Source organism: Nomia melanderi, chromosome 8 (assembly GCF_051020985.1).
Source record: "Nomia melanderi isolate GNS246 chromosome 8, iyNomMela1, whole genome shotgun sequence".
Lineage (NCBI taxonomy): Eukaryota > Metazoa > Arthropoda > Insecta > Hymenoptera > Halictidae > Nomia > Nomia melanderi.
Window position 1 is genome coordinate 18,640,030 of NC_135006.1, and position 12,045 is coordinate 18,652,074.

The following is a 12,045-nucleotide window of genomic DNA, read 5'->3' on the forward strand; positions in this document are numbered from 1 at the left end:
ACGAGTTAACGAAACCGTGGCCGCGTGCGTTGCAGCGATTGCATCGGTATGCCGCGTTTAAATCCCGCGACGGAATTAGTTTCGTAGACGGTGCTGATTGATACCAATTGATGGAGAGCCGCTCTCGCTCGGCATGCGTCATCCGCGATCCGTTTGGTCCGTGCGACGACGCCGACGGCCTTAACCCTTTGCGGCCGAGGATTCTTTAAAGAATACGAATCCTTCAGCAGACCAAGCTAAATTATTCTACACGTCGGACTTTGAAAGAGTGCGGGGAAGGAAATGATGTAGGCACTGATTCCTTGCTATTCCCTTTATTCCCTTTATTCCCTTTCGACAGGTCAATTCTGCGATATACTCGCATCATTCGCATCACTGGAAAACTTGCTCTTGTCCGATTTCAGACGCACTGCAACGAAGGAGAGGATCAGACGCTACTCTCGATCCTGCTCGATGCAAGGTTCGACAGCCTCTCGCCGTTCACGCGAGTCAATACCATCGATAATCTGGCTGGATTCCTTGGACTTCATCTGGTATGGCGCTTTTTGGTTATTAACACGAACAAACAAAATTCCGCATGTCGATGAGACACGATAAATTAATTAAGAATTTCCACCGCGAGATGAAAGAACGTCGGTTTCTAAAGCAAGTCCAATGTATGCACGCTCTAGCGGGCGCCCCGTTGCGCGTTTCGAGTTGAAAATTTCCCACATTGTGCCGAGATCGCGTTGCATCTTTCATCGCTGCTCGCCAGCGACATCGTAAAAGTTCCGTCTCGTAAAGAAACTCGTGTCCTTCCGGGAAAAGGAACTTTATCAAATCTTCTTGGTCATGGTGGGTGTTACTCCGCGCCTGCGCGCATGGAATTAGAGCGTTTCACCAGTTCCTTCGTGTTGCCTCGCAATTGAGCTTTTCCAGTATCGTCGTTAATTCAAGAATCGGGGACGGGACGAGTGGGAAACCTTATCGATCGACTCGAATGGAAATTATTGCTGCTTGGATAGTTTTTGTTCATTCGGTTCAGAGATGGGCTTCCAAATGGTTAAATATGGTATCTCTTTTTAATAGAGACTTCAGTGGTTGGTCTTCGCGAGGATTATCAATCCCACAATTGAATTCTATTGGCGGAAGTGTATCATTTTTCTTTCATTGTCCACGTTATTTGACCAACTGCTCATCAATTTCATTCGGACCAACTGCTAAACGATTTCTATGTTTTTATCGATTTCCGTATTTGTCGCGTAAAGCTCGACTTCTAGCGCATACCGATCTAATTACGGTACTAATTTTAGAGCGCGTTTTCGATGCACCCGCAAAACACGAAAGAGAACTCGAACGTGGACCCCACGGTCATTCTCAGTGGGCCTGGGAACGTGAAACACCGTAAAGAGAAACACCTCACCTCGATACAATGGCAGGTAAATCTCTTTAAAATATACTCTTCAGCAATAATTCATCTTACACACCTAAGGGAATCTGAAATCTCAAAGTTCTTTGTTCCCGACATTGGAAATGTCGAATAATGCAAACGAAGCGATTATCAATCTATTTGGAATGCGGAAGGCATCGGAAACATTTCAGACTCGATTTTTCACGCAGGTTGGCTGTGACGGACATTTATGGTATCATCAATCGGATTTGGTGAAACGACTGCGCGAGCAAGCGAGAGACGGCACGCTGGCCGAGGTGATGCAACTTCCGGTGCTGTTGTGGCGCGTGAAAACGGAGTCGAGTTCCTTATTGAGGAACAGAAGGGAGGCCGGCTCCGGAGACTACAGTAATCCAGAGGACTATGGCGGTTACGACGATAATTACGACGACGGTGAATACGAAGAGGAAGACGCCGAGGACGGCGATGATTCGCAAGTGCTGCCAACCTTCGTACCGGAACCGAATCTTCCGAGAGGAAACAGTCCGGAGCATCCCCACAGGCATCATCACGGGGAGGAGTCTGTTGCTCGAAATGTAAGTTGATCGAAACAACTTGAGAATTATCCCCATAAAGTAATACAAAGTAACAAGTGGTGTTATTTCAGCGTCGAAATAACCAAGTTTCAATTAGATTTTAGAATTGGAGATTGCCTCGAATAAACAGATTGATTTTCCAATTATTATTGAAAAGTAACACCGTACTTGTGTTTACTCAGGTCGAAGGAACCGACGACATCATACCAGACATGAACCAAGCGAATACTCTGGATGCCGCGCCGAACAAAACCATTGCTGAGACTAGCACGGTAAGTATCGGGGCTACAATCCTTAAATGTAATCTCGTATCGGCGATTTCGTGTCACGGGAAGACAACATTTTATACAGGGTGATGAAACATGGGGTCTAAAACTCCGGGACTTTGTACTATTTATCTTCGTGTTTACGAGCGATCGAACATTTGCAGATAAAATTCATTTCCAGACTACGTGACTGCATAGTACAATCTCCCAAAGTGTTGTACCCTTCCTCTTTCTTCCTCAGTCCTTTCGTCGCCCTGTATACGTGTGATCTTCCAGCTATTAACCGGCTTTCGTTGAAAGTTCTTATATCTCTGTCCTTCCATTCTCGCCACCGCCAATCGCTTTGAGGGAATCGTTGCGCTTCAGATACTATTTAGCGTTCTAGCTGTGGGTATTGCGTGTTTAATGCCGGCCTGTTGTTTGCGATTTCTATGCCATTTTAGACGACAGACTTGCCACGTATCTATCGATCGATGTATAGAAAGAGAGGCGGCCCCGTAGTAGGCCTAACTATAGTCAAGAAAATGAAAGTCCGAGAGAGAGAGAGAGAGAGAGAGAGAGAGAGAGAGAGAGAGAGAGAGAGAGAGAGAGAGAGAGAGAGAGAGAGAGAGAGAGAGAGAGAGAGAGAGAGAGAGAGAGAGAGAGAGAGAGAGAGAGAGCGAAAGAGAGAGAAACCTCTGAGAATATTATCAACTTACTTTAATCACTTACCAACCACTACAACTAAATGTTTCTTCCTACTTTCGCCTTTTCTTCAATCTTCGTTATTTTGTAACTAACCAAGTTTCTTGTGCCGTACATCGCATCTACTAACGATTTCGCAGACAACAACCACCACTGAACTTACATCACCACCATCATCATCAACAACCCCTACAACAAGTACCACAACATCGACAATAACATCAACAACACCATCGACAACAACAACAACAACAACAGCAACAACATCATCATCATCATCATCAACCACCACTACGACGACTACCTCGACAACTCCAAGCACAACTACCCAACAAGTACCGTCGACAACGGGCACTAGCACCACAACTAGCACAAGTACGACCACAACCACAGCCGATACAACGACAGCTAGCCTGGTGGTGATATCGACGACAATGCCGGCACCGACCGAACCACCGAGACAGGAAACTGTCGACGTTGACGATTCCGTCGCCGGGGAGAACGCCGAGCGCAAGAACGAATCTGCGAACGCATCCTCGATCAACGTTGATACGGAAACCACGATCCCACCCTCGATAATCCCCCATTCTAGCACCAGCGGGACAACAGTCGATAGAACGAGAACCGAGCTGATCGATGGAGATGGTACTGTTAATGTCGTCACCGACGAGGTAATGCTTCTATGCTTCGAAGCTTCTCATTTGTACAATAGTCCATCGCTCTGCCGCACATTTTTATAGACTCGATCGTAATAATCACCGACCCGGAGTCTTTCGCTTAGCCGACCGATCGCGGTGCCGCAATCCTCAATCTGGAGACCGACTCGAGGTCGATTTGTATTCATATTATCCGGTCAGACACGATAAGACACGAGACACGAGACACAGTTCCGTTCGTTGACGAAACATTAGAGTAGTTATACGAATGTTTCTATGCATAGATATATAGCGTAACCAATCTGTTTAGGCATGGTGCGTAGCCCACAGTGATACTGACATTTCGTGTCTGAATGGATAGTATTATATGGATAGCGTACAAAGGTTACAATGCCGCGACTTATCGGCTAATATGAATCGACCTTTACACGTAGGCCAGAGAATCATACGCGGCCGTGCTTCTGCTTCTTTGTGCGCGGCGCTTCTTCATTGTTTCTGTACACCGGTGCCAGTGCGTTCCGAGTTTCGTACAGGTCGAAAGGGGAAATGGGTGACAGAGACACGTCGCAGCCTCTGCCTAGCTAGCATATTTATCTCGCAAGAGGCGGCTGAATGAGACAAATGGAAGTGAACGAGTTTCGGAGATCGGTAGCTTTTCGTTGCATCGATCACAAAGGATTGTGCGCGAGATTATCCTTTGGCGGAAGGAAGAAGTGTTGCGAGGGAAAAAGGAGAAGCAAGACCCACGATTCTTGGTAGATCCTCTCTCGGATCGATTTTGATTCAACTTTCCTTTCTGAACCATGTCCATGTAAATAGTTGCATTCATAACAGCAACGTTCAAGATGAATCGGTGTTCGCGTAAAGACTAGAAAATTTCGAAAATTCCCGAGATTCTGATGTTTCGTTCATTTTGAAACAGTCAAAGTAAACGTAATCCGCAGCCCAGCAATCTCGTCTGGTAATGCTTTCGTTTTCCCAGTGTTCAGACGTTTTCTTTCTGCCTCCAGCCAACGGAACAGCCGTCAGTGTCCACGACGAGACAGACAGTTACCTTAGTGCCCGTAAGCAACACCACGCTCAACACCACTACCGTCGCCGTCACTACTCTGTTACCAACAATTGCCACCAACACTTTCACCACACCCATAATAACGACTACAGAAATACGAACACTGCCGACTACCACGATCACCAAAGCCCCGACCACACCCACCACCACTAGTACCACCACTACCACTACCACTACAACCACCACTAGCACCACCGCCACACCAGTAACGACCAGAGCCACCACTGAGCCAACCAGAGTTAACACGGAAACCGTAGAGTACGGGGTCCACAACTTCCCACCTAGACAGGATAGGAGGCTGAAGAAGATTGCGGTGACGGCTGGCAAGCCGTTGAGATACGTTATACCGGTGAACACGTTCAGCGATTTCGAGGATGGCGATACAACGAACTTGAGCCTAAGCCTCTATCTGCAGGGTGCGCCTCTGAAAACCACCCACTGGCTGCAGTTCAATCAGCGTACGCAGGAGGTCTATGGATTGTGAGCATACCCTTGATCTTCTCCTTGTCGCTTTTCCCCTTGTCTTTAAGCATTACGGCTTAGGCACTAAAATCCACTAAAATAGCCAACTGAAATAACCAACACTGTTCTCTCCTCCAGACCATTAGAAAATGATATCTCCATCTGGACCTACGAATTGGTCGCCGCAGACAGCGAGGGACTGAACGCGACTGACCAACTTGACATTCACGTGCAACAGCACAAATTAAGTCGCAGCGTCAATCACGAGTTCAGTATTTATCTGAGAATCGACAAGCGCTCGCGGTTCCCAACTGACGTGGACTGGGAGCTGAAAGTAATGCGAAGCATAGCTGAATTGTACGGAGACAGCGATGCCAGGCACATCACTGTCCGGTTGGTCGACATCGTTCGCGAGCAAGTGATCTTCACTTGGACCAACGATAGTTTACCTAGAAGCAGCGAGTGTCCCAAAGAGTACATTAATGATTTGTTACGTGTAAATATCTCAGGATAGTTTCTATTAGCAACATATAGTTGCCCCACTGGTTTCAACTGGTTCTGATCATGTGTTCGTTATTCAGATTCTAGTCGATTCGAACGGTGATCCCAGCCCGGCACTGACAAATGTCCTGCTCCCCGAGATCACAGTGAAACGGGTGGTGTATCAAGGTATCGGACAATGCGAGGATATGAACCGTCCAGAGCCTCCTAAGGTTTCCACCCAGGAGCCTATGCCAAACTTCCCGCCGATGCCGAGAAACCAAGTGGACCTTATCAATGCTACGGTTGGCAGGCTGTTGGTGTTCAAAGTGCCAGAAGTAAGTTGAAAGTGATTCTCGATAGAACGAACAGGGAACACACGAGGGCACGCTACATATTCGAACGAGATAATAAATGTGTTCGTAGTTGATTACATTTCATTGGTGTACGATAAGCAACGCATGTCCGAACCAAACCACTCATTCACGAACACTAAAACATTTGTTTTAGGACACCTTCTATGACCGCGAAGACGGTTCCGCCCGCAACTTGCGAATGTCTCTTTTAACCATCGACCGCACTCCAATTCCAGCCCACGAGTGGTTGCAGTTCGACAGCAAAAACCAAGAGTTCTATGGTGTCCCTATGCGCAACGACATTGGCCGTAAAGAATACCAACTAGTGGTCACCGACAAAGAAGACTCTAGCGCTACGGATGGCCTAGTGGTAGTCGTACATCCAGCCCCGGTGATGCATCACACTGTAGAGTTCTCGATGACCTTGGATATACCTTACGATTCGTTCGCGCATTCTGCCCTTCAGAAGCGCAACTTCATCGAGAAGCTTCGAGATCTGTACCAGGACAGGGATACCAGTGCTATCTCTTTGCATAGCATATCCAATGGCAGCACAGTGATCACTTGGCACAACAGAACCTTGCCGACGTCGTACTGCGCTCACGAAGAAGTGAGTCGGTTGCGATCGGTACTGGTCAAGAACGACAACGACCGCAGGTCCGTCACCGACGAGGTGCTCGAAGTGATGGGCTCGAAATTCCCCGTGAAACAAATCACTGTGATTCCGATGGGGATCTGTCTCGGCGAATTGACCAACGTGCACTCGCCGGACAATTACGTGCCACCGATAGACGACTCTACCTCGGTTGGGACATTCCACGATGATTATCTGATCACGTTTGTCCTGCCAGCCATAATCATCGCGGCGATGCTCATCCTCGCGGGCATCATCGCCTGCGTGCTCTACAGACGAAGGAGAAGCGGGAAGATGAGCGTCAGCGAACAGGACGACGAGAGGCAGAGCTTCCGGAGCAAAGGAATACCTGTCATCTTCCAGGACGAGCTCGACGAGAAGCCTGATCCAGGTAAATATAGTATGTTGACTTTTGATCTTGATTCTTACTCATTAGCCCGTTTGCCACCAAACTCGCTGTATCTCCGTAAACCGTTTTACACTGTTCCCCTCCTTCGAATCGCTTTCCCGCTCGTTATTCCATTTCAGTCTCCTTGCTAGTTATTACTCGCCTCTCGGTTACGTAACATTTCTACCTTTGATCGTACGCAACTAACGATAGAAATTCCATTGGAAATATTTGCTGGCTGCACCCGAGTGTCTAGGACACTCGTTAAACAATTATTACTCGCGTGTCGCAGGCAATAAGTCGCCGGTGATCCTCAAAGAGGAAAAGCCACCCCTGCCACCGCCAGAGTATCAGAAAACCGAGGATGGAGCGGATGTGCCTATGTTACCAAAGGAGAACTCCGAGGAGCCCTACCAACCACCACCGCCGTTCGCCACGAATCGCGACACCAATCGTCAGAATCGGCCGAAGCCAACCCCCACGTACAGGAAACCGCCCCCGTACGTGCCCCCCTAACAAAATACGGTTCACTCCCCCACGCGCAAGTACATGCTGGCGATGCTCGGAGACTCCCCAATACACACCCAAAACCAAAACAATTATCAGAAGAAACCTCAGGCTGCTGCCGCCGATGACGTAGACGGCTGTGGATCTCTGAACGTATACAGCAATTTGTAAAGCTTTTTCGTTCGTCCGTTCAACAGAATCGGTAAACCCTCGGATATAGAGGATATTCGTTCATCGCAAACAATTCGTCGATATAAATTAGGAATACGCGCGCATACGTTTTATTTACGTTTTATTTACCTTTTACTTACGTTTTATTTACGTTTTATCGTGTACAATGTATTTACTTCAACACACACATATACACACGCACACGCACACATACGAACGCATACAGACACGCTCACGTATACCTTAAACATAGCAAGACACACTCGACTGTCGTTCGTTCGCGGTAATTGTATTTCGCGGAGACTCGAACTATGAGGTCCGCGATACATTTTTTTTTCTCTTTTCTTTCTCTCTCTCCTCTTTTCCTCTCTTTTTCCCTTTTTCCTCTGTTTTCTCTCCTTTTTTTCTTTTTTTTATACACGCACATCTACATACATACATACATATATATATACTATTTTTTCGTTTTGGAAACCGATGTACTTTTACTGACCGTCGATATTTCACGGGGGAAACTTTTTGCTAGGGAGTTATGGGATACAAATCACGCGTTGCCTTTTCGTAACGAATTCAAACTCATAGAAGAGAGAAACACAATGGACACACTTCGCTCCGACTCCGAGACTTAAGGCGGATTTAGATTTTAGGTTTTACCGGGTATAATAGTGAACCACATCGACACGATGAGGTAATGTTTCGCTTCGTAATAGAGACAGCAACGATACTCGTTAAATATTTCAGTAATCAGTGCCATTTTTGTAAGCAATAAGGCGGAGAGGGGCCGAAACGGTCTCCAATCATCAAAGGACTTAACGACTTAACGACTTCACGAAACTTAATTTTATCGTACAACGTATCTACAACGTGTAACACTGCCAGATTAAAGAAGGAAAACAAGGAAAAACAAATCGAAAAGAACGAAAGAGAATCGATTGTTCGTCGGGTGAAAAAGATGGTTATTCGCCAATCGCGTTACCCATTTTTCTATCTCGTTGTATCGCGAGGGAAAATCGAAGTTCAAACAATGAAATTCGATTGAAAAGCTGAGGCATCCGACAATCGGTTTTTTTTCCGTTTTAAAGAATTTAATATTAGTAGGAACCTTGAGAATTCAAGAGAAAAGAAAACGCAAAGAAAAGCGAGACAAAAAAAAAGGAGAGAAATTTTATTCGACTGTATCTGTTCGCGCAATACCATTTGCAGTGTGACAGCAAACAGAAAATGCTTCCATTGGCACTGTAGGCCGCGCAAAACGAAAATGGGGAAATAACTATCCATTATAAATATGTATATTAACTAATTGTCGTTAGATAAACAGTCTGCAGTCACTTAGGTCAATATTCGTAAAAGCTGTCCAACTCGCAGCATTTACTCATTTCCGTTCTGTTCTGTTTCTTTTCGCTGAACACTTGTACAGAAAGGGGGAATGTAAGAACAAACAAAGGGAAATGAAAAAGAAGAAGAATTACAAGTTTTCTTTTCATTTTCGTTTCTTTTACTTTCTGTATACATTATCTTATTTCTTGCTACGCTTCTCTTCCAACAAGTAAATGGTGTACTTATATTCGCCTGCCGCGTGTTTTCAAGAGCCCCTTGATTCTTATCATGCAGTTCCGAACAGTTTAGTTACTTCATTAATTTAGCCACTTTTGCGCATAGTTACCAAGCCAAAAGATACTTGTTTCACAAAAAACAGAGGAGGTGAATGGTCAAGAAGGCATGAAACTGAGAATACGTGGATGATGAGAATACGACGATGACGTTACACGAGTCCCGTCATTTTTAATTGATAAGTTGTGTACGCGAGAGTGTGACCCGTTAAGATATTTTTGCGCAAACTGTAAAACACACAGGAACAGTTTTATAAAGTCGTTTCTTGTACAATCTCTTCGGAACAAAGCAATCTCTCTGTTCGTAAGCTACTTTCAGGTAACAATGTGTGTTTCCTGAGCTCGATGCGGCCACGCAAAATCATTTTATCGACGTCTCGATGGTTTACTGATATTTTTTTATTAAAAATCCGAAAGAAACACGTGTCGGCGAGGACGAATGAAAATTACTGGTGACAGAGGGTGAATAAAAGTTCCGGAGGTAGAGGAATCAAATGCAACGTGAGATACTTTTCACCCGTATTTTCGAGATTTCGTTCGAATCTACAAATTTAGGGTTGCTCCTATTAATAAATTCGTGTGAATGATGATACGCCGATGTCAGTGTTGTTGTTGTTGTTGTTGCTACTGCTGCTGCTGATGATGATGATGATGATGATGGTAGTGGTGGTGATGATGATGATGATGATGATGATGATGATGATGATGATGATGATGATGATGATGATGATGATGATGATGATGACGACGATAATGACGATGATGACGATGATGACGACGATAATGACGATGATGACGATGATGACGATGATGACGATGATGACGATGATGACGACGATAATGACGATGATGACGATCAATTGTGTATGTAGAATGATAAACAGATGTTTCGTATGCAAGCTAAATTACGATATAATATATATATATATATATATTACTATTAATTCACGTCTTTGTAATGTAGAAGATTTAAGTATATTTACGCGACTACTTGGAATCTTTTTTTTATCGCGACTTGTTTATCGCAGGAGATACACAAAGGGGTGCGATGACTCGATCGTGCGAAACAAAAGCGTTACGTTCATCTGTGCCTGATACAGGGTGGCGCGAGACTTAAGGCGTCTAATCATTGAAACTTTTCAAATTATTCTTCCTACGATGCTGAATCGATAACCTGAAACGATCACTTCAGTCCCCTACTTTTAACATTTAACATTCCTTTGGATTTCTGGTAAAATTTCCAAAATAGCGAAACAAAGTTTTCCCGAGGGAAATGTTTATTAATGTCAATTAGCGCCACAGCTTGCGCGCCACTCTGCGCATTCGACGAGTATCGAGAAAGCTTGGAATATTTTCTATTTTTGTATAGCATTTTTAGCGCATCTTTTCTTCAGAAGGAAATCGAAACGTCGTCTCTCGAGTGTCGGGGGTGAATCGTCCCTGTTCGAGCCGCACTACAGACCGTACTTCTTTTCACTCGACTGGCTCGGGCCACGTGACCGAATGCCCCCAAGCTCCCGAACGAAAGAAAACCGTTGCCGAGACAAAAGGGAGAAAAGATACGAATTACGGTTGTTTCCCCTGCATCGGTGGCTTGCGCGCCTGCGATAAGCAAGGATACACCTCATATCATGCTTCTAATCATATCATCGCTCTTTGAAAAGCGTTACTCTCGAACGCTGCGATTCAGTTAAATACTGCGACGAGACGGAGAAAAAAGAAAACAGAAAGTGAAAAGAAGGGAAAAAGATAACAACAAACCGGAAACGACAATTCTGTATTATATAACGTGTACGATATCTACTATGACTAAGAACCGTGTGTAGACGCGAGGAAGATAAGGCGGAGGAGAGATTCGAAACTCGAGAGTGGTGAAGGAAAGGGAAGTAAGCGCGAAGTTTCTTTGAAAAGCTCAGAAAGTTTCTGTTTTCGCTGTTCGCTCTGTGTAGCCATTCGAAACTATTTTGTACAAAGGAGACTTGGAAGAGAACGTTTATGAAATGGGGAGGAGGATGAAAAAATCAACGGAGACGAGGTCGAGAGGTCAACGACGAACAAGCAAAGAATTTTGACGATCGTAGGCAGAGAAAGATACGCGTTAATATCCCGTCGTATGTACGAATCTCTTGTATACAATTCAGAACGCATAAACTGACTGGGGTTTTCAAATTATTTTTGTCCGCTGTGGCGCTCCTACGAGAGAACGCGTTCGCCGGTGCCTCGATCGCGAACGTTCGATTCGTCAACGCCGTTGCCTGACGCGCTCCGTCCATCGGCGTCGGCGACGCACGGGAGGAATACTGAATTCAAACACACGTATACAGATATCTCTTGGAAATTACTACATATTAAACATGTGTAAGGTTAAGAAGTTAATAATAAAGCCATTTTAGAATAAAAACATCCGTTACTGTCGCGCCAAGTGTTCTCTTGGTTCGAGTCCTTACCAGAGTTGAATAAAATACGATTCGATTACGCATCGCTGACAATCGTTCGGACCTGATAGTTGAGTTGAATTCACTGTCAACGTTTTCAATAATCTCTCCAAGCTGTCGCATCGAAGTTGAGCCGATTCCGCCGGGTCCTAATTCATAGTTGCTCTAATTATCAAGTATAATAATAATTATCCATAGATTAAACTATCACGTAGGAATTACCGGTAGTAACTCGCGATCGAATAAACGTTGCATTTTAATCGTTAGCCTACTACAATCGGTATGTAACCGGATTACGTTTTGTCCAACTCAGCCTCGGGCGAGCTGCGATTTCCTTTGAAGCTGACCTCGACTTTTAC

General features: G+C 45.1%; 1 protein-coding gene across 7 annotated transcripts in view; it reads left to right on the forward strand.

The window, feature by feature from the left end:
- LOC116427319 (uncharacterized) overlaps positions 1 to 11,652 on the forward strand; it is a 74,845-nt gene extending 63,193 nt beyond the window's left edge. For 5 of the 7 annotated variants that reach the window (XM_031977507.2, XM_031977511.2, XM_031977506.2 and 2 more), the window contains exons 4-13: positions 405 to 533; positions 1,293 to 1,418; positions 1,600 to 1,965; positions 2,148 to 2,237; positions 3,056 to 3,586; positions 4,582 to 5,123; positions 5,244 to 5,601; positions 5,687 to 5,923; positions 6,096 to 6,975; positions 7,256 to 11,652. In XM_031977507.2, the coding sequence (XP_031833367.2) occupies positions 405 to 533; positions 1,293 to 1,418; positions 1,600 to 1,965; positions 2,148 to 2,237; positions 3,056 to 3,586; positions 4,582 to 5,123; positions 5,244 to 5,601; positions 5,687 to 5,923; positions 6,096 to 6,975; positions 7,256 to 7,479 (3,483 nt within the window). In that variant the 3' untranslated portion in view covers positions 7,480 to 11,652. The remainder of the gene's footprint in view (positions 1 to 404; positions 534 to 1,292; positions 1,419 to 1,599; positions 1,966 to 2,147; positions 2,238 to 3,055; positions 3,587 to 4,581; positions 5,124 to 5,243; positions 5,602 to 5,686; positions 5,924 to 6,095; positions 6,976 to 7,255) is intronic. The other 2 variants (XM_031977512.2, XM_031977513.2) reach the window with 2 other exon arrangements.
- Positions 11,653 to 12,045: the final 393 nt, after the last annotated feature.